General features: G+C 36.8%; 2 protein-coding genes across 2 annotated transcripts in view; one reads left to right on the plus strand and one right to left on the minus strand.

The window, feature by feature from the left end:
* The window catches only part of LOC112049041 (synaptic vesicle glycoprotein 2B), a 56,363-nt gene extending 37,723 nt beyond the window's left edge, over positions 1–18,640 (minus strand). Inside the window, exons 1-3 of the mRNA XM_052887738.1 lie at positions 18,511–18,640; positions 5,574–5,798; positions 628–790 (exon numbers count right to left, since the gene is read on the minus strand). Of these exons, the coding sequence (XP_052743698.1) occupies positions 628–790; positions 5,574–5,798; positions 18,511–18,547 (425 nt within the window). The 5' untranslated portion in view covers positions 18,548–18,640. The remainder of the gene's footprint in view (positions 1–627; positions 791–5,573; positions 5,799–18,510) is intronic.
* Positions 1–24,055, plus strand: part of LOC112056430 (hemicentin-2-like) — a 353,490-nt gene that overhangs the window by 115,081 nt on the left and 214,354 nt on the right. The window lies entirely within an intron of this gene.

A 24,055-nucleotide genomic window follows, 5' to 3' on the forward strand; every position in this document is an offset into this window, starting at 1 on the left:
ATGTGGTATATCCTACCCTCTACTATTGTAGAGGGTAGGATATACCACACAATTTACCTTTATATTATAATAATTATTATTAGTATAAATTAAGGTTCCTCGTTGCCTACAAATAGGTCTTTGCTTCGAGTCTTTTTACTATACAATACTATATATATTGGACTTTTGTTTCTTTCAATAATTTCTACTTTATCGAAAATAATATTTTCTCTTTCATCGCATCAAAACAAAAGACAGCGATATTTCTGGTTCAGCTGTTATTGCTATTGGTCGACTATCTCTTTTTCTCTTCACGATATAATTATGTCTTTGACGCATGCTAACCCTATACATTTATACTACAGTCTTTCTTGATAAGTACTGTTTACCAACAAATAAATTAGAAAAAAGGAAGGTGAAGGTAGAAAACGCCTGTCATTTCATAACTTATTAGCCATATCTAATAATTGTTCTAACTTATTAATCAAATTTATTTTCATTAATTTAAGAACAAGTTAATTATAACTATTGTTAGGTGTGAAATGACTCGTGATTTATACTTTCATTTTTAATTTATATGTTGGTAATGAGTACTCATCAAGAAATACTGTAGTATAGATATGTTATTAAGATCGGTAATAAACTTACAGCATTCCTTCAAAAAATTTCGCAGTGACTAACACAATATAGTTCTGACTGGTGCTGCTTATCAATGTGAATACGAACAGCCCTCCGAAGCCGAGCAACACGAAATATTTGCGACCGAACGTATCTGTCAGGAACCCGGCGACAACTGAGACGAGGATCATTCCTGCAAGGAAGAAATAACTTTAATTAAAACTAGCGGACACGGTAAAGCTTCGCTTTGACTTATGTGCACTGACTTATTCCCTACCTCCTACCTAGGGTTATTGTTACCCTAAACCACATGTACCCTACCTTTAACCATACCCTACTCTATACCTAACCAGCTATGCTACTCCTATCCTATCCGTACCCTGACCCTACTCTACTCCAATCCTACCGTAATCTTACCCTACCCCTACCGTTACCCTTTTTCATATTTTCACACCGTTAAAAGCTACCCTGGACTATGACAAATATTTACAAACCAAAATCATTTAAATCGGTTCAACCTTTCACCAGTTTTAGCGAGATGAACAAGTTATAAAGTTTCATTTTAACGCAATTACAATTACAAGTACAATTTTGAACCTTGTGATCTATAGATTAACTACTGGGATAACGAGGAGTACCTAGCCTATTAACTAACTTTGAGTACATAAATAACTTTAGTGAATATTATCTAAAGTCACGTGATTTTATATTTACTATTAAATATTTGCTAACTGATCTAAATTACTAACCAGAGTGTTTGCTATTGTGATTTTCCTCAACGAAAAATGCGGTTGATGTTAATTATATTAGGTAAGACCAAAGTTAGTGAATAGACCACCAGCAGGCTTATTCACTATCTTTGACGTATGCTAGTTGCGATATATGAATTTGAGATTATATGTAAAAATGACATCCGGTGCTTACTGGTGGATATCACACAATAGGTAAATGACATTTTGTCAATTGATTTGATGTTTATTTTAATAAGTTGATAATAATAGACCAAAATTAGTGAATAGGCCACCAGGTCAGTAGTATATTGCAAATGCAGCATAAATTATATATAAACTAACGAGTTATGACTTTATGACCATAAAAACATAATTCATAATAATTATTTCATTAATTTCATTTGCATAAAACATGTGACATAATCCGATAGCCGACGTTTAACGATGTAGTTTGAGGTTAACCATAAATCTAGCCCAACTTTTCTGTAATAAAGATTTCAGCAATAAATGTCAAAAAGACGCCAAGTTCGATACAAACTACGTTTGGGGTCATTGTACCGTTAAAAGAGTTGTAATATACTAATGAATGATCATGTTTATTTTTTTAACCGACTTCGAAAAGAGGGAGGTTCTCAAATTAATTAGTTTATTTATTTAATGGTATGTAGAAATGCAGTCCTTCATTCTATATTATTTCCTCTCAATAACTTCAAGGTTTTTATTAAACGCAAGCGTACAGAAAAGTCGTTTTATAGTGTTAATGACTATATAAATGACACAAAAGCTCGGAAATGAAATGTATTATATGACGGGCTAAATATATACCTATTGTTAAATAGTGATAACATAAAAAAGTAAAATTCTCGCGTAGTTTGTTGTGGTCTCTTCTCGGACTAAGGCGTGTTGGAACCCTCGTAAAATTATAAGTTTTTTATAATTTTACGAGGTATCGTTTAATTATAAGTTTTTTTTATTTTAATGCCTCACTTCAGGGCAGGCGTATATCCTTATAGGAGACGGAATATGGAGCTTAGAACTTGCTCCTACGTTGGTTCTGTGATAATGTTTCACTATCAGATGGTTATGATTACACCCGGGACACGGCATCCGAGGCATGAGGGTGTCAAACCACCAACTTTCCAACTCCCACTTGAATTTACACTGAATATTTCTTAGAAGAAAGAAAAGCTCAATATGTGATAGCCTGACCTAGTGGGACGTGACGGGTAGCAGCGACAGTGATTGTCCCATTATTGTGTGGTAGAGGAAACACCTCGAGCAGGTCCCAGGACTTGTGACCTTGGGAGTAGGTTTAAAGGATCCTTTCAAAATGCATAGACATTCACCTTCCTTGCCCGACATGTTCTCTATAACCACACTAAACAATTTATGATCAATAATTACAACAAAAAACACAAAATCACTAAACCGACTGGCAGCGTGACGGTGTTAACGCTGCCTAACAAACAACTAAGCTCAAGTTATCAAATACCCTCTTATTTATACCATTTCTGATATTCTCTCCACAATAACGTAAATAAAGAATGTTAATACCAATAATCGAGTACCTTGTAACACTAGGACTCAAACCTGGGACCTCGTGAACCAAATCCACATAGATTAACCACAGAACCAACAAAGCAGTTCCTTAATTTTACTTTAATTTGTTCAGTTCTAGAATTTACAACATAACTTTGGTTAATTTTTAGAACTTGACTGAAATCTGCCATGTCTTTAGCTATGTAATTTACTATTAAAATACCCAAATAAAATGTGAATTTCTGTTACAGGTAATGTTATCCAGCTACTCGTATTTCAAGATATTCATATCAAAACGTAAGACTTACACAAATAAGATATAATATTTGCCATTACTGTAGTCGGTAATATCTATTCAATATAATATGGGTAAACACAGTTGCACAATAATGCGACATAAAATGAGAATTGTATAACTCTAATAAAGTTGACATCCTTATATATACCTTTATACCTATACGTCTTTGACGACGGCAATAAATATAGGGTAAGTCCAGGATAGATGCCCCACTTTTCGAAAATGCTAAATAACTCCGAATTTTATAATCTTAGAGCATTGCGTTCTTTGGGAGATATTAAATATATTTCTTAATGTTCTATATTATCTGAATCTTTCTGATATAGACTGTGTAGATTTTGTGTAAATTGTAATTTTATGGACCTCTAAAAAATGGGATAGACGCCTACTGTGGCGGATAGAAGACTTATCATGAAAAAACTTCTGAGGATAGGTGCCCTTAGTGGGGTTTGGCGACTTAGATTGAACATTGTAATTGGTTTGTTCTGAAATCAAACAACTATATTATTATAATCAGTCTTTATGGTGTTTTATATAACTTTCATTTTCATTCCTTGACCATCTTTGTCAAAGTTATACTTTAGCTGTAGCTTTTTAGCGAACTGGTATGCTAACTGACGTATTGCTGTTCGGTCCAGCGGAAATCCAGCTTCTCCTAATTTGAATGTAAGAGCCACGAGTCGGTTTTTGTTATTACAGCATGTTTTCATAAAACAAATAAAAATAAATGCTGGATATATATAATTTTTTTCAGTAATAATTATGCCAGACAGTAACTAAAATGATATGATGCAATACAATACAAAGTAAAAGTAATTCAAATTTAAAACAACAACACATACAGTAACTTTGAAAATAAGAATTACTGTTAACGCAAATCTTCGTCTTAATGTTTTAGATGGTATTCCTTATATTTTAGAAATCTGATTTACGCCTGTTTCCCTTTTTCATCTCTTCAAACGCTGCTAGCATACTGTCTTCGGTCTAGGTTACAGTACGAGGGACAACACCCTGTTTCCTTTTATATTTACGAGGCATTTTGCTCTTCTGCAGCAACACAACACTTATAATAAACAGTTGGGGATAGTTGCCCTTAGGGGCATCTATCCGAATAAAAAACGGGGCAACTATACTTTTTGTAGGGGATAGATGCCCTTATCAATAAAAACAAAAGTTGAGTTTCAATTACTATAAAATCTATCAGTTTACATAGGCTAATCTTCAATGCAAGCAGACAAATAGAAAAAAAAATAAAATTATCAGCGAGAGAAAAAATACACTGTTGAAAGAACTTACGAATCTTATTTTGGCGCCTTTTGTCGTCTCACCGCGGAACATTTTTACTCACACAGACGAAGCGCATGCACTCCGGTCGAAATTCCTCCCGACACTAAGGTTTGCAGGGGGAGGACTCGTTACTTACAGTAAAATTTAACTCCTACAGTGCTGCTAACATAGTGAAATAAAAATCAAGTCATCTATCCCACTGGGGCATCTATCCTGGAATTACCCTACAGTTGTATAAATATTAAAGGTAGCGTTCCGATCTTGGCGACCGTGATCTGCGACTATGTCGCGCGACCCACTGCTTAGTAAGAATTTATTTGGAGCACTAAACATATGTGGTCGCGCGTCGCGGTCTCGGGCTTTGTTTAGTGCTCCATATAAATTCATACAAAGCAGTGGGTCACGCGGTCGCAGGTCGCGGTCGCCAAGAACGGAAGGCTACCTTAACATGTTTTGCGATGTGTATCAATAACTATGAGCGAGGCCAAAATAGGAAGAGGTGTCTTGAAGAAAAAAAAACATTTTTTCTATCACTCTTCTTGCTCAAAAAGTTCGCCGGTGTACCAAAACGAATACAAAGAAGCTAGCAATTTTACCTATATTGTACTCAGAGAATTATACATACAATGACATTTTGTCAATTGATGTGATGGGTTGATAATTTTGCATAGAAAGGTCATTAGTATAGCTTATTAACGAAAATAATATAAAGTTCAGGAAAAGTTTATATCACATCACATCACACTAATGTAATAAAAGCGAAAGTTTGTGACAAGCAACTTTTACTTTTTTTATAAAAAACTTTATATTACACACTCAGAATTCGAACTTTATGAGCTAACCATACAAGTTAACTAATAGACCAATAAGCCAGAAGACCAAAGCCAGAAGACCAAAGCCTCATACTCCAATATACATGCCTGACAAAAATCAAAATTATTTATTATAATACGCAGTAATAATTTTTGATACAATAATATTATGTATACTAGATCAACGAAACAGTCAACAAAGAAGATACCACATACTAAGCCATGAATTTTATCAGTATCCTAATCCTACAAACTACAATGAAGCTAGCAATTGTACCTTTATTGTAGTCTGAGATTTATATAACTTACCAAGAAAAGGTACAGCGTTCAACACTCCTTTCGCCACGAGATTCATGTTGAGATCGCATTCAGCTACCGGCAATATATAAGATGTGCTATTGGTCATGACAATACCGGAAAGTACGCCCACGAAGGACGAACATAGCAGTTGTAAGTGAAAGAGACCAAAGCCAGCCTCTTTCAAAGCCAGGTTCACCTCTTGCATGGCCGTGGGAGCTCTAGAGTGATCATCGTCTGTAAAAAAAAAAACGGTTGTCTGTAAAGACGGTTTACTGACGATAGTTGAATGTGACAACGTCAGAAAATACTGATGGAATGGTTGCGTTTTTCAAAAGAAAATCTCAATTAACGTATTTAAAACAATAAATAAATAAAAAACCGTTCTTTTTTTCTAAAATACTGTTTAATAATCTTAATAGACCAGAATATACATTTTTATTTCTTGTTGGCAACCCTAGAGCGAAATAAACTTTATTTCTTGTAAAAAAAGTTAGCAACCCTAGAGCGACGGAACGCCACATGTCATCATTTTTCGAGTTTGCATCTGGCTTCATCGAATTGTAAGACGTTGTCACGTCAAAATATGTTTTAAATTTTTGCATAGAAAGGTCATTAGTATAGCTTATTAACGAAAATAATATAAAGTTCAGGAAAAGTACATCACACTAATGTAATAAAAGCGAAAGTTTGTGTGTATGTGTGAAAGTGTGTATGTTTGCTTCTCTTTTGCGCCTACTAGCAAATTGGCTGAATTTTGAAAAAGTAAGAAATTTTACTCTGGATTAACACATAGGATACTTTACAACCCGGAAAAATCCATGGTTCCCGCGGGATTTGTAAAAATTTGAATTCCACGCGGACGAAGTCACGGGCGTCCGCTAGTCTGCGCTATCTGTTAACAACAAGCTTATAACGAAAAGCGGAGTAGGAAAAAAAATCGTAAATAAAGATAGAAGAATAAAGAGAATATTAGATAACCAAGCCGTTTTTTCCCCACCATATTTAGAGTTAAATATGTTACTAATGTTAAAATTACAAATATGTTAAATGTGCAACTACGTTGAGGAATAATTTCGTACTGATGCGAATAATGCAATAAGTAAAATTTTTCTCTGTATGTCTGTCTGTCTGTCTGTATGTTAGTTATAGAAACAAAAACTACTCGACGGATTTTAACAAAACTTAGTACAATTATACTTCATACTCCTGGGCAGGTTATAGTATACTTTTCTTAACGCTACGATCAATAGGAGCAGAGAAGTGAAGGGAAATAATGGGAATACGGGAGAAGTTACACCATTTTTACAGCCATACTATGAGTATAAGGGCTGGATTAAAAAGAACTAAGGGCGGACGAAGTCACGGGCGTCCGCTAGTTATAAATATTTATAATATTGACCATCTAAGATATTGAAGTACCAAGTGGAAGAACCTACGATAGAAAAAAAAATAAGCAAACTATTACGACATTTTTCCTAAATACTTCTTATTTAGATTTACATTTTAAATGAAAATTTCAAGAACTCTTGCAGCCCTCAAAGTCAATTCAAGTACTGCTAGTGAAGCGTGGAGTATCATTCAGAATTTTTCACAAGAAATATATTTTAATTTCTTTATATTCATAGTTTATTTTTTAGTAGAAGTAATTTTCTAGTTGGCATCAGGTCAGTCGCTTCTTTGAGTGCCTTTAAGTATTTTTGCATGAAATAAGTAAAACCTTGTAATAAATTAAGAAAATTAAATAATACCGTTTATTTGGAGTTAGTAATGTTGGTAATACTAGTAAATTGTAAATAACTAACAACCTATATTCGGCTCACTGCTGAGCTCACGTCTCTTCTCAGTATGAGAGGGGTTAGGCCAATTAGATAGATAGATAGATATTCTTTATTTGCACACCACAATGACAAATACAAGTGAAATAAAAACATATTAAGAAGAGATCAGCATACAAAAGGCGGCCTTATCGCTAAGTAGCGATTTCTTCCAAGCAACCTTCGGCTTAGGAAAACTTAAGGACATCAGCAGGTGGCAAATAGTCCAACACGCGGGCCCAATGCGGATTGGCAGACGTTACACACACAGAGAGTTCAGAAAATTCCCAGGTATACAGGTTTCTTCACGATGTTTGTTCTTTACCGTTTGAGACACGTGGTTTATATATTAATTAATTTAATTTAATAAAATTTAATTGATAAATTAATTAATTTTATATTTTTTTTTTAAAATAATTAATTTTAATAAAATGCCCATAATTGAAAAGTGCAAAAATTCAAACCTGCACCCTCTGTAATCGGAGGCAGAGGTCATATCCTCAATAGCTATCTATCTATATATCTATATATAGCTATCACAGCTCAATTTGTAAATTATTAACAAAAAATATCATTATCAGTCTTTAAGTTACTATTTATTATATTTAGACTAATCTAATTTAATAAATGTTTGTATAATTTAATATAAATCTCTTTATCATCTAAAAACATTTAATAGGTAAATTAAGTGTTTAAATTTTTACTCGTCAAAAATATCAGTCATTCTAAAATAAATTATTTTCGATGAAAATTGCGGACAGAATCTTGCCACTTAAAGAGAGATTTTAACAAAATTTGTCTCAAAAGATTCAGCGAATTACGTTTCTGAAAACTCACTGGACCGTTATAATAAAATAATTACTTTCTCTTCGATTATAATCTTAAGGTCATTGAAGATAAGGACTTTCTTTTTTTTCCTGAGAAAATTATGTATTAACTTTGTAATGATTACAAGATAATATAATGATTTATTTATTTTGCTATCATCCGCGAAAAGTCGACGAACCCATGCGACAACGTCACCCAGGTCCAGCAAAATACTCTCTACGTACGTTTCACCCCGAAACCGGAGCATCCTCAGGAGATGTTGACTCTACAACGTGCAATTGCAAAGGTCGAAGACACTTTGCAATTGCACGTTGTAGAGTCGTCGAAAGGTCGAAGACACTTGCAAGATGAAAGCAAAATAAATAAATCATTATATAATCATGATGAACTTCCGCAAAGTAACGCCTGCTTCTATCCAATGATTACAAGATAATTGCGTATTTAATTTATGGAGTAAAATCTTTAGGGTGCTTGTACAAACGCTATAACACAAGAACGTTAACTTTACTAATCCTACTCATATTATAAATGCGAAAGTTTGTATGGATGTTTGGATGTTTGTTACTCTTTAACGCCGCTACTACTGAAGCGAATTGGCTGAAATTTGAAATGGAAATTTTACTCTGGATTAACATATAGGCTACTTTTTTCCGAAAAAATCCATGGATTCCCGAGATTTGCGAAAACTGATGATTTTGATGATATGAATGTTTAATTGATTATGAAACACGGCTAAAACTCACGTGATATTACGTCGGAGTATGCCCGACTAGTTTCGAACCCATACGGGGCCCTTAGTCATGAGCTGGTTCTTGCATCGCGGCACGATCCAAACTGCGAAGCGGCTGCGCGACGCGCTGCTGCACGCATTGCGCGCGCGGAGAGGGGTTGAGTGGTGGGGAGTGAAGGTTCCGTTACACTCTCCGACGTTTCATTAATGTCATCTTCATTAGACTCGTCTTCTTGTAAGCAAACCGAACTAATGCTATCTTGTTCCAAGTTTGTTGTATGTGACAATGAAAGAAATAGCGGTTTCCACGCTGTGGGCAGCAACCATCCATGATCCCGATTAAAATTCGGGTGACGACTAATTTCTATCGCTTCACGTATCTTACGAGGTACTAGAAACTTTTCCCTTGACAATACAGAAGCCTTATCAAAACGGATATAATGAGTCGTCCCCGAAGCTAGAACATGCTCGGCTATTGCTGAACCGTCCGTGTCCACATTCTTCATGCTCCGTATGTGTTCTTTTACCCTTGTGGTGATGTTACGGCGAGTCTCACCGATGTATGATCTACCACAGTCACACGGAATCTTGTACACCCCGGGCACGTTCAGCGGATCCCTATCCTTAGGCGATCGCAGTATACTCTTCACCAGTGCAGGTGGACGAAACCGCGTCACTATGTCAAATCTCCGTTGGAGGTAGTGGCTGATTTTGTCCGTCACGCCCTTCACATATGTTAAGTACACTGGTGACCGGTTCACACAGTACGGTTTCCGCCTAGTTGTTGTTTGTGCCCATCTGGAACTCTGACGCCAACTATAGCCATTGTTCTCCAGCGCCTGTCTCACCACTCTTAGTTCGCACTCAATATAGGGTGGGTCACAAAGACTTAGGGCTCGATTTATGAGGCTTCTTGGTACCGACGATATCTGCGACGGATGGTGGTGCGAACTCGCATGGAGATATCTGTTGGTGTGAGTCGGTTTTCGGTACACCGTTGTATGTAATTCACCACCAGACCCCCGGATCACCATCACGTCTAAAAATGGCAGACCGCCCTCTTTTTCTTCCTCTTTCGTAAAATGAACCTTCTCATGTAGACTGTTGAGACACTGGAATATTATGGCCAAATCATCCCTGTTTACAATGGCAAACACATCATCCACATAACGCAGCCAAAAACGCGGTCTATACGTCATTTTATCGACCAACTCGCGTTCCACCCACTCCATAAATATATTGGCCACTACAGGTGCAATCGGCGAACCCATGGCAACACCGTCTATTTGGCTATAATAGTTAGTGCAAACTAAGAGTGGTGAGACAGGCGCTGGAGAACAATGGCTATAGTTGGCGTCAGAGTTCCAGATGGGCACAAACAACAACTAGGCGGAAACCGTACTGTGTGAACCGGTCACCAGTGTACTTAACATATGTGAAGGGCGTGACGGACAAAATCAGCCACTACCTCCAACGGAGATTTGACATAGTGACGCGGTTTCGTCCACCTGCACTGGTGAAGAGTATACTGCGATCGCCTAAGGATAGGGATCCGCTGAACGTGCCCGGGGTGTACAAGATTCCGTGTGACTGTGGTAGATCATACATCGGTGAGACTCGCCGTAACATCACCACAAGGGTAAAAGAACACATACGGAGCATGAAGAATGTGGACACGGACGGTTCAGCAATAGCCGAGCATGTTCTAGCTTCGGGGACGACTCATTATATCCGTTTTGATAAGGCTTCTGTATTGTCAAGGGAAAAGTTTCTAGTACCTCGTAAGATACGTGAAGCGATAGAAATTAGTCGTCACCCGAATTTTAATCGGGATCATGGATGGTTGCTGCCCACAGCGTGGAAACCGCTATTTCTTTCATTGTCACATACAACAAACTTGGAACAAGATAGCATTAGTTCGGTTTGCTTACAAGAAGACGAGTCTAATGAAGATGACATTAATGAAACGTCGGAGAGTGTAACGGAACCTTCACTCCCCACCACTCAACCCCTCTCCGCGCGCGCAATGCGTGCAGCAGCGCGTCGCGCAGCCGCTTCGCAGTTTGGATCGTGCCGCGATGCAAGAACCAGCTCATGACTAAGGGCCCTGTATGGGTTCGAAACTAGTCGGGCATACTCCGACGTAATATCACGTGAGTTTTAGCCGTGTTTCATAATCAATTAATATGAATAACACTCACGATAGTTTAAATTCTAAAAAAGATATGAATGTTTGTTACTCTTTAACGCCTCGAACTACATAACTGAATCGAATTAGCTGAAATTTGGTATTGATATATATTATAGCGCCGATTAACACATAGGCTACTTTTTATCGCGGAAAAATCCATGGTTCTCGAGGGATGTGTGAAAAACTAAATTCCACGCGGACGAAGTCGCGGGCGTCCGCTAGTGTTATATAGAGTTGAACTGATTTTGAAAATTATTTTACCAATAGAAAGCCACCTTATTGGCCAGTGTCATAAGCAATATTTTATACCCGTATTTTTACGGGAACGGGAACTACATAATTGTAACTCCGGGGTGTCTAGTATTAGAGTAATGTTTTTAAACGAATTATATTCTTTATAACTATACACATGTAAAAGAGTAGGTACAGTGAAGCTGGCAACATCAACTGCATCATCATTCATCATCAAAATCAACCCATAATCGACTCACTGTTGAGCACGAGTCTCCTCTCAGAATGAGAAGGGTTAGGCTAATAGTCCACCACGCTGGCCCAATGCGGATTGGCAGACTTTAAACACGTAGAGAATTGAAAAAATTCTCAGGTATGCAGGTTTCCTCACGATGTTTTAAAATGCACATAATTGAAATCTTGGAGGTGCATGCCCCGGACCGGATTCGAACCTACACTCTCCAAAATCGGAAGCAGAGGTCATGTCCACTGGGCTATCACGACTCATGTCAATTGTACACAGACACATTTTGCGTGCACTACGAATATTATCTTTGTTATTTTTCACAAGAAATAAAGTAGCATTCAAATAAAGTACTACTTTTTACTTTCTCATCAATTGATATTACAAAATACAATCAAATTACATAACCATTACCAAGACAGAAAGCTAGAAGGCAACATAACGAGAAATGTGCAAAAACAACCAATTTCAATCTATTAGGGAGGCTCCAATTCTTCCGGATCGTAATGATGCAATTTCTCTAAGTTTCCCTTAATGTCTCTAATGATAGCCGTTTTGCCTTTGTAGGCATTCGCTCCCTTGATAAAGAATAGGAATCGTCTATTTATATGCTCTACGTGTTAATGATTTCTAATATAATATTTTCGGAAAATTCTTCCTTTGCAACTGCGATGTCCTTCCATATCCAGCTTGCAACGCTACTCAGTTTCTTAAAATGCACACAACTGAAAAGTTGGAGGTGCATGCCCCGGACCGTATTCGAACCCTCACCCTCCGGAATCAGAGGCAGAGGTCATATCCACTGGGTTATCATGAGTTTTTTAAGAATCTGAATATCACGTGAAAACGGTGAAGGAAAAACATTGCGAGGAAACCTGCATACCAGAGAATTTCTTAATTGTCTGCGTGTGTGAAGTCTGTCAATCCGCATTGAGCCAGCGTGGTGGATTATTGGCCTAACCCCTCTCGTTCTGAGAGGAGACTCGACCTCAGCAGTGAGCTGAATATGGATTGATGATGATGATGCTACGTTACCGGCAACGTTAACTACACAGGTGAAACCGCGAATCAGCTAAGGTAATATAGTTACAAATCAATTAATGACAGAATATCAGTGCCTCCCAATATTCGATGGCAAGCGATTCGAAATGCAATTAAAATTTCGTGATCGATTGCAATAAAAGATAAAAATGGATCGATTGAGTTCACAATGGGGTGCAGAGAAGAAATAACGCCTCAATTCCACCAGACAGAGCACTTTGATGGGCACGTTAATCAAACCAGATCGTTTGAGATGAGATCTCTTTGCTCTATTACTTATATAAAATTTTATGAAAAAAAAATCTGCAAATCCGTCAAAGAAAACGGAGGCAAGGCGTTGGCTTGGCATTGATTTATATGTGAGTTTTGTGGAAAATATGAAAGTTATTCATGCTGTTTCTGCTTTATATTGAACGTCATTACTTCCTTGATTACTGACTATGTTGTTTTTATTTGTGACTAGCTAATGCCACGCGGTTTCACCCGCATGGTTCCCGTTCGCGTAGAAATACCGGCATAACATATAGCCTTCTACGATAAATGGGCTAACTAACACTGAAATAATTTTTCAAATCGGACCAGTAATTCCTGAGATTGGCACGTTCAACCAAACAAACAAACTCTTGGACCTACTATTTAATAGGAGCAAATATAATTAATTTAAACTTTAAACAAAAAATCAAAATTCTTCTTTTATTCTTAAGATTAAATAATTTTTTCTTGTTAATACTGTGATCATGGTAGTCGGCTGAATTAACAGAAAGCTAAACATTAATTAAATATTTGTGTTTGTTATCATAATATTCTCTTGTCTTAATCATGTTTGTATAGATTCTAAAAAGAAACGAGTAAAAAAAACTTTCATCATTATCAACCCATTTTCGACTTACTATTGAGCACGAGCCTCCTCACAGAGTGAGAGGAGATCATGTGTCAGGATTCAATGATATTGTATCATATAAAAAATGTCCTCTGCTATACTTTTTTTGGCTCAGAACTTGGATTACGAAACACTATGCATCTTGAGTCGCCTGAACAAACTTTAAACACATAAAAACATGAAACGAGGTAAAAAAAGGTCTTATTACGTCTTTTAAGATAAAAGGAACTTTTGGACATAAAAATGAAACTTTTATAGCCTGCTGAAACATCACTATGAAATTATTATCAAGTTGTGGCCCAGTTCTGAAAAGGTCGCTCCTTACTTTGTAAATGGAGAAATAATCTAAATTGAATAGAAGCAGGCGTGTGAAAGTCCATCAGTAAATAATTGTTTTAGTTGCCTTTTTTTATAGATACCTACGTATTATAAAGTTTATCAACGCTTTTTTCTGTGAAAAAAAATGATCAAAGAACAAATAAAACATATTGGATAGGAGGCGTTACTTTGCGGAATCATGATTATATAATGATTTATTTATTTTGCTATCCTCCGCGAAAAGCCGACGGACCCATATGACAATGTCACCCAGGTCCGACAAAATACTCTCTACAATTGCACGTTGTAGAGTCAACATCTCCTGAGGATGCTCCGGTTTCGGGGTGAAACGTAAAGAGTATTTTGTCGGACCTGGGTGACGACGACGCATGGGTTCGTCGGCTTTTCGCGGATGTTAGCAAAATAGTATGCTTCTGCCTACGGGCCCCATTTGTCGATGCTTCTGCCCAAATGGCCTGGTGACGTCACTGAGGTCCCATACACAATTAGTTTTTTTTATTCAATTCTATAGTCTATAAAAATCTAACTAAATCAAATTACATCTTCTAGTATACGTATAAGAATGACAGACACACTTTTTGTTCATTTCTTTGGCAGCAAAGCGTTTTCCTTCTCACGATATCGCTTGATAAGCTAAGTCTTTCAAACTGGGTCAGAGCTGACTGAATCAATAAACTGTATCATATTGTAAGAGCTTTGTATTCAAATGTCTAAATGCGTATCTTTTGTCGATGTCGTAAAATAAAAGCGTTTGCCGCCTGTCGACATTATTAATACTAAATTGGTTATTTACTTTTAGGAACCATATTTAAGCATAATATACCTACAATTAAAGTTACTAAAATTATTGCCAATGGCACAGCATTGGTTCCCAGGCAAAGCAGTATACTACCAACATGTTCTGAGAATTTTTACTAAATCAGTCCAAAAAGAAAGAATAGCTTTCTACTCACAGAACAGACAACGCTAAAAAGTAGCAAGGGGGCGTGGCCTGCGTACACCTGGGTGTGCGGAACAACGCAAGAGTGTCCGCGCATGTAATAGCACTCTTGTTTTGTTCTATGACAAAAGGAATAAATAATATTCAACACTAAAGTAAGGGAGACATAATACATTTTTCACTAAATATTAAACAGCCACTTAGGCCACGCCCCTGGGTACGCTGGTTTCAATACAAAGAATTGACACTTTATAAATCTAGTTACCTCTTATATGTATTTTTAATGCCTGAATCAGGATCGTCTGATCCTATGCCCAGTGCATATGACTTCTGCCTTTGATTCTGAGGGTGTAGATTTGAATCTGGTCCGGGACATACATCTCCAACCTTTTAGTTATGTGCATTTTAAGACATTAAATATCACGTGCCTCAAACGGTCAAGGAAAAACATAGTGAGGAAACCTGCATGCCTGGAGAATTTTGTAATTCTCTACGTTTGTGAAGTCTGCCAATCCATGGTGGACTATTAGCCTAACCCTTCTGAGAAGAGACTCATGCTCAACAGTGAGCCGAATATGAGTTGTTAATGACCTAGCCAAATAGACTCACCACTACACCAAAGAGGAGTTGAATACTCTTAATGGATAATAAATAGGGGTCGTTGTGAAAGCAACTAAAGCTAGATTTATTCACATTAGGTACTTTCTCTGGGCACTGATCTTTCTGAACACATAAAGGAGGCATTAACTTGAATATTTAATCGCATCGTATTGCCACGGGAAATCCATACGCATTGGAAGAGCATCTTGAATAGATAAAGTAGCATTACGTTTTGTGGAAATGGGTTTACTTACAATCTCAGAACCTTTTACTGTCCTCTTTGACCTCTGGCGCATTTGGAATGTCTTGGTTTTATTAGACTTTGTCTTAAATTTTTTTGAAAATAAAGGAGAAAGGTGAAAAGGAACTCAAAAATTGAAAAAGGCTGCGGCTTTGGTGGTAGGCTAAGTGGAAGGTACACCAGCGTTTTTTAGAGGTAGGAGGGTTTCTAGTTGGTAAGAGTCCGGCACTACCTAAACGGGTATGCCATGAGAATTTTCCCCCTAACGAAAAAAGAAAAAGAAAAAGGTCTTGTCTTCAATTTTCCACTCGGATTAATTTATGATTTTTTTTGCTACACCTTTTCATTTATAACAGGATAGCCTGCGAACAATGCCTGTTGCCAGTGTTGATATATGGAAGAGAGATCAAGACTTGGTAGGGTCACTACGTCATTAATTACAGCACAACCCCCTTAGCCAAGTGGCACATCGATTCTCTTTCTACGATCGCTAACGCTTCGAAAACTACAATAATGTATGGGAATGGCATTTGCTATCGACAGGTCACGTGATCAAGATCTGTCATTCCTATACATTTTTCTAGTTTTCGAAGCGTTAGCGATCATAGAAAGAGAATCGACATGCCACTTGGCTAAATGGGCAGTACAGTTTTGACGGCCTCCGCGGCGCAGTGGTATGCGCGGTGGATATACGAGACGAAGGTCCTAGGTTCGTTCCCCGGCTGGCTTGCCGATTGAAGTTTTCTTAATTAGTCCAGGTCTGGCTGGTGGGAGGCTTTGGCCGTGGCTAGTTACCACCCTACCGGTAAAGACCGCTAAGCGTACCGGTACAATGTCGTGTAGAAAGGGATTTTCATCATCCTTCTAACAAGTTAGCCCGCTTCCATCTTAGATTTCATTATCACTTACCATCAGGTGATATTGTAGTCAAGGGCTAACTTATAAAGAATAAAAAAACAGTAATAATTCACATCGTTCGCTTCATAAACAGTACTTACGCAAAGAGTATGAATGTGTTGACGGGAAAGCTAAAAATATTTTACATTTACCTACCTCGATATATTCTACAATAATCTATACAAAATGGAGGATCTAAAGATAATTAATTCAATAAATCAATTTAATACTGCTAATGGTTAGCGCAAATATATTCAAAGTTATTCTAGAAACGCTTTATCGACTACAAAATTTAGAATTGAAACGTGAAACTAATTTAAACGTCTCAGTTAAGCTGAATTCGTTTATTGTAATGCTAGAAATACCTGGATATGTGGTGAAACTTTATTTATATCGTGGACAAGAACTTTATGCTTAGCGATAGTGTTTGTCTGTCTGTTTATAATTATTAGTAGTATAGTTATCGTACAAATCGTGTTGTGATATTTGCCTTTCCTGTATTCGGCTCACTGTTGAGCACGAGTCTCCTCTCAGAATGAGAGAGGTTAGGCCTTAGTCCACCACGATGGCCCTATTTGGATTGGCAGATTTCACACACATAGAGAATTAATAAAATTCTCAGATACGCAGGTTTCCTCACGATGTTATCCATACTTCTATACTAACATATTATAAAACTGAAGAGTTTGTTTGTTTGATTGAACGCGCTAATCTCAAGAACTAATGGTCCGATTTGAAAAAATCTTTCAGTGTTAGATAGCCCATTTATCGAGGAAGGTTATAGGCTATATATTACATCCGTATTCTTACGGGAACGAGAACCACGCGTGTGAAACCGCACGGAGTCAGCTAGTTATATTTTGAGACCCGTAATATTTAATTTCTTAAAACGCACAAAACTGAAAAGTTGGAGGTGCATGCCCCAACCCGGATTCGAACCTACGCCCTCCGATAACATATAGAATAATAATATTAATATTTAGAATAATTATCAGGTATTTATGTATTTAACTGCCTTGATAGCCTATTTGGTTACGGATCTAATCGTGATAGTAATCAGGATGATTATGATTGAAATTGACAACCACTATAGTCTGGCAAGTTTATGACACTCCCATGATATACGGGCGACGGGGGGAAAGACTGCACGGGTGTGAAATCGTGCGTGCGGGTAAGTGAGGTGCATCAGTCGTGGGGTTTTCATTCATCGCTACACGCCCCCCGGCCCGCGAAGACCATCAGGAGTGTTACGAACGAAGTTGCCAAGCTATATCGTATGTCGGGGCTGATGGCTTAGAGTGAAAGTGAAACGTCCTAGGTTCGGTCTGCTACTGTAATAGCAATGTCATAGAACCATACATAAAATATTTAAAGCTCGACACAGGACTCGAACCCAAAGTCTTTTTACGAAATCCAATATGTTATTGCACTAGATCAACGAGAAGCCATTTTGAGTAACTAATTCAATTTTCATTTATTTAAAAAAAACTTTTCTTTTGTTTGATGCGTTTAAGATTAATGACGCATTAATTAATCATACAGGCATCAAACTAATGAGCAATTTAGAATTAAATCATAAAATTAAATAAATTACTGAATGTATGTAATACTAGTAGACACCGCGCGGTTTCACCCGCGTGGTTCCCGTTCCCGTGGGAATACGGGAATAAAAGGTAGCCTATAGCCTTTCTCGATAAATGGGCTATCTAACACTGAAAGAATTTTTCAAATCGGACTAGTAGTTCCTGAGATTAGCGCGTTCAATCAAACAAACAAACTCTTCAGCTTTATAATATTACTATGCATTATTAAACGAAACTATGTTCGCTTATAAATATTATGTAGATCAACAATTCCATAAAAGTAGTATTATTATTCAATTTGACACTATTTTTTTTTTTTGAAATCAGGAATATTCCAAAATTCCTTTAAAAACAAGACCTCCACTAAAACCGGCTAAAAAAACATACCTCTCCCAGCTAACGCCTGTAAATTCACTTCACTCATTTTGAATTATAATTAGATACTCAACAGAATAATATGAGTAGAATAATATTATCAATTTCTATCATGATATGAAACACGTTAAGGCTTTTCGCTAGCTACTGAATTGTTTCTTGAACATGATACGTTTTCATTCAAATTATCTTTTGCAAACATTGATTTTGTTTTGACATTTTATCAGAACCGGTAAGGGTAAGATCACACTGAATCCTACTAATATTATAAATCCTATCCTACTAATATTATAAATCTTATCCTATTCTACTAATACAATTTTTAAACTATCAATTTATAAATAACTAAAAATATTATTGACATTCATTTAAAAATTGGACATTGCTTATTAATTTCGTTATTCTTGACTCTTGTAATTGGATATGTTTTGTTTAATTTTATTAGCTTTAACTTATCAATTATTATGAAATTACTTGAGTACCTGACATTTATATTATTTAAAATTTTGAACAATCTAATTTAATTTTATAAATGTTCCACTCAGGTTTCTACTCAAATTTCTACTTTAATTTTATTTTTATTTTAATTTGGTCCAATGAAATGTACTTAATATATTTTATCTTTTATTATTAGAATGTAATATTATTATTATTGACAGGGCCCCATGTGACATGCATGCTAAGCTTTTGTATTAGTTTGTAAGTGCATGGATGCTAAGTAAATAAATTGAATTGAATTGAATTAATATCATAAACACGAAAGTTAGTATGGATGTTTCTTTGGATGTTTGTTACTATTTAACGCCGCAACCACTGACCCGATTTGACTAAAATTTGGAATGGAAATAGATTTTATACTGGATTACTACATATACTACTTTTCGTCCCAGAAAAATCCATGGTTCCCGAGGGATTTGTGAAAAACTAAATCTCACGCGGACGAAGTCGCGGGCGTCCGCTAGTTCTTAATATACTGAATGTGTGTTGTTTTGATACTTACCCACGTTATTCTCAGCCACTGTCTCTTTGCTCTAGTGTTTAGCTAGTTCATAGATTAAGGTTTGAGCACACCAAAAAACAAGTTATTTGCTTGCACGAAAAATCTAAACAGAAACTTCTGAGATTAAAACTTGGAGATGTGAAGACACCCTTAGTCTTGTAAAGCAAATAAAGTAGTATTACACCTGATTTCTGATTTAGTTTGTAACATTATTACGAAATAACAGCTAAGGTGAAATTACACTAGCGAACTCTTCGGGCTTGTGACCAATAAGAGACCAAATTTATTTTATTAGAATATTTATCTTATGACATATTGATATATTATATTTATTAGTTTATCTTATGTTATATAAATTTATTATTATATAATTTTTGTTTTAAGGTTTATGTATTAGTGTGCAGTTATTTGTATGTATGTATAATGTATATTATTATTACGTACACACCACCTACAGTTGTCCTAATAAGTTCCTAAGCCCAAGGTTGCCTGGAAGAGATCGCTATTAATCGCGATAAGGCCGCCTTTTGTGTTCTACTTCCTCTTATGTTTCTATTTTGCTTGCTTTTTTTTAATTATTGTGGTGTTCTAATAAAGAGTAGGTATTAAATAAAAAATAAATAAGCAGGTTTAAAGGCACCTTTGACGACATGTCAACACTCACCTTGACCGCTCGTGGAGTCTTTCCTGCTCAGATAAAATAACCTATGGAAAACTACTTATTAAAACATTATGGTACAGTAAATTACATACCCCTATCACGGCTAGCACGTGGTAGCCGTCAACTAACAAAGTTGCAGTGTCAATCACACTAATATTATTTAAAGGCGAAAGTTTGTGTGTAAGTGTGTTTGTGTGTCTGTGGAAGTGTGTGTGTGGAAGTGTGTGTTTGTTTCTCCTTTGCGCTGCGGCTGTATCGAAAATATCGTCGAAAAGAAAATAGATTTTTTCTGGATTAAAACACAAGCTACTTTAAATCCCCGAAAAATTCATGGTAACCGCGGGATTTGTGAAGATCTGAATTCCACGCAGACGAAGTCGCGGGCGTCCGTTAGTATGACTTTATTCAAGTCTTTCTTCGTCCAAATCTGAAAATAGAATCAATTGAAACCACTATGTTTTCTGACGGTGTCATTCTAGTATTTTTGATCGTTTGCGAGGCAAACTATCTCATTGGTCAAGTGAATGAGATGAGAGCTGTCACTTATATTTATATTTTTTCTATTCTATTTTTTTTTTCTATTCTATACAAGTTAGCCCTTGACTACAATCTCACCTGATGGTAAATGATGATGCAGTCTAAGATGGAAGCGGGCTAACTTGTTAGGAGGAGGATGAAAATCCACACCCATTTCGGTTTCTACACGGCATCGTACCGGAACGCTAAATCGCTTGGCGGTACGTCTTTGCCTGTAGGGTGGTAACTAGCCACGGCCGAAGCCTCCCACCAGCCAGACCTGGACAAATTAAGAAAATCTCAATCTGCCCAGCCGGGGATCGAACCCAGGACCTCCGTTTTGTAAATCCACCGCGCATACTACTGCGCCACGGAGGCCGTCAAAATATAGATCAATAAGACATTTTGACAGCCGTCCATAGAAAAAAAACTAAAAAGCAACACCCAAAATTCATGACAGTAGAATTAAAAATAGTATCTCATCTAATCTGTACTGAAGAGTTTGTTTGAACGCGCTAATCTCAGGAACTACTGGTCCGATTTAAAAAAAAATTTTCAATGTTAGACAGCCTATTTATCAAGGAAGGCTATAAACTATATAATATCCCCGTATTCCTACGGGAATGGGAACCACGCGGGTGAAACCGCGCGGCGTCAGCCAGTTTCTGAACATAGTAAAACCCGGCATTTTACGTTCACATTTAACTTAATTCCCGCTACAATCTCTTTAGTTTCGAATGAGCAAACCGATTTTTGAGCGTTCAACAATAGCGCTCATATTTTCAGCAGAGAGGATGCAACTAAAACAAAATGCACGCTTTTCACGCTTTCCCAGGAGTTATTTGGTAAAAACATTCGGTATTTCTCTTTTAAAACCATTTAAAACGGAATAAGAACTATTAAAATTTGCGTGATAACTAAGTAAAAGAATAAAAGTTATAGCACTTTCTTAATATAAATGCAATTTAAGTTAACAGTTTTTGTTTAATTACTATATTTTACTGCTCTTTTTTTCTTAATTTACGAACATCTATATATATAAGAGCCGTGATAGCCCAGTGGATATGACCTCTGCCTCCGATTCCGGAGGGTGTGGGTTCGAATCCGGTCTGGGGCAGGCACCTCCAACTTTTCAGTTGTGTGCATTTTAAGAAATTAAATATCACGTGTCTCAATCGGTGAAGGAAAACATCGTGAGGAAACCTGCATACCAGAGAATTACCTTAATTCTCTGCGTGTGTGAAGTCTGCCAATCCGCATTGGGCCAGCGTGGTGGACTATTGGCCTAACCCCTCTCATTCTGAGAGGAGACTCGAGCTCAGCAGTGAGCCGAATATGACGATAGGATAGGTTGATGACGACGATATATATAAAAGAAAGTCGTGTTAGTTACTCCACTTATAACTCCAGAACGGCTGCACCGATTTAGCTGAAAATTGGCAGGGAGGTAATTTGGAGCCAGGAGAAGGACATAGGATACTTTTTTTTTATACTTTTTTTACGAGTAGGGTAAGGTAGGGTAGGGTAGGGGTAGGGTAGGGTAGGGTAGGGGTAGGGTAGAGGTAGTTGAAAGTTTACATTGAGTTTCACGCGGACGAAGTCGCGGGCGTCCGTTAGTTAGAGCTAAAAATAACAAAAAATACATTACATTCATCGATGTTATTGTGTCTTACTTGATAAATATCAACATCGTGAGGAAACCTGCATACCTGAGAAATTTCCTTAAGCAAACAAACTATTCAGCTTTATAATATTACCTAGTATAATATTACATTAATATTATTAGGTATACCTATGTATGAATAACGATGCATTAGTGGATAGCCTATTTGGCTATGGATCTATTTATCCTGGGTTTCACTTCTGTTCACAAAAATATATTCGTGATGCCAATGAGGATGATTTTGATTGACACTTTGACGACCAATATCGAATGTGACCACGAATAATGGCATAAAGTGGTCTATAAGCCAAACCAGGCTGGGCTGTCACACCAATTGAGTCTGAAATTAAATATCATGTATCTCAAACGGTGAAGGTTAAAAATCGTGAGGAAACCTGCATACCCGAGAATTTTCTTAATACTCTGCGTGTGTGAAGTCTGCCTATCCGCATTGGGCCAGCGTAGTGCACTATATTCCTAACCCCTTTCATTCATAGGGACTCGTGCTCAACAGTGAGCCGAGTATGAGTTGGTACAAAGTATAGCCATTTTCACCATCATGCTACAAATTACATCTCACTTCCGCAAATTTCATCTCAGAAGCTAAATAACACATATTTGCAGATTATAAACGACCCATTTTGCAATGATTTGGCGGAATTGTTGATCTAAATAATATTTTGTCATCGAACATAGTTTGCTTTATTTATAAAAATAGCTCCACAGCTTCTGTGTGTATTAGCGAGTTTGCTGAAGCTAGATAAAATGATAACAGTTAGCACACAAGGTTAATTAGTAACAAATATTAAAACCACGGTTGATTTCATTTTATGATGTAATTGTGTTATCATATGCGCTGTAGTTCGATGCCTTTATTGCTGATAGCCGTGATAGTCCAGTGGATATCACCTCTGCCTTCGATTCAGAGGGCGTAGGTTCAAATCCTGTCCAGGACATGCACCTTGATCTATTCATTACCGCGAATTTTAAGAAATTAAATATCACAAGTTTTAAATCATCATCATCATTATCAACATTGGGATCACTGCTGAGCACGAGTCTCCTCTAAGAATGAGAGGGGTTGAGAATTTAAGAGGTAACACTGGCCCAATGCGGATAGGCAGAGTATTAAAGGCGCTAATCTCAGGAACTAATGATCTGATTAAAAAAAATCTTTCAGTGTTAGATAACCCATTTATCGAGTAAGGCTTATAGGCTATATATTATCTCCTAACTCCTACAGAAACGGGAACCACGCGGGTGACACTGTGTGGCGTAGGCTAGTTATTAATATTTATATTCCTCTATTTCTATATTATACTACTAATATGAACTGACAGACAAATGCCTTATTAATAAAGTTCTTGCACATGATATAATTAAAGTTTCACTACCCAGGTATTTCTAGCATTACAATAAACGAGTTCAGCTTAAAGGAGACGTTTGAATTAATCACGGTTCAGTTCTAAATTTTCTAGTCGATAAAGCGTTTCTAGAATACCTATGAATTAAATTGCAGTTACCATTGGCAGTATTAAATTGATTTATTGAATTAGTTATGTTTATAACTTTAATGTTGTGTAGTTTCTCGTATTGAACTCAATTTACAGCGTCACGACCGTATCCTTAGCTGCTTTTTTTTTCTGGACGTATGCTCTCTCCCAATCGAGTCAAAGGAGGAAGCCTGAAACTGGTGTCAGCGACTAAATAGTTTCAG

Source organism: Bicyclus anynana, chromosome 20 (assembly GCF_947172395.1).
Source record: "Bicyclus anynana chromosome 20, ilBicAnyn1.1, whole genome shotgun sequence".
Lineage (NCBI taxonomy): Eukaryota > Metazoa > Arthropoda > Insecta > Lepidoptera > Nymphalidae > Bicyclus > Bicyclus anynana.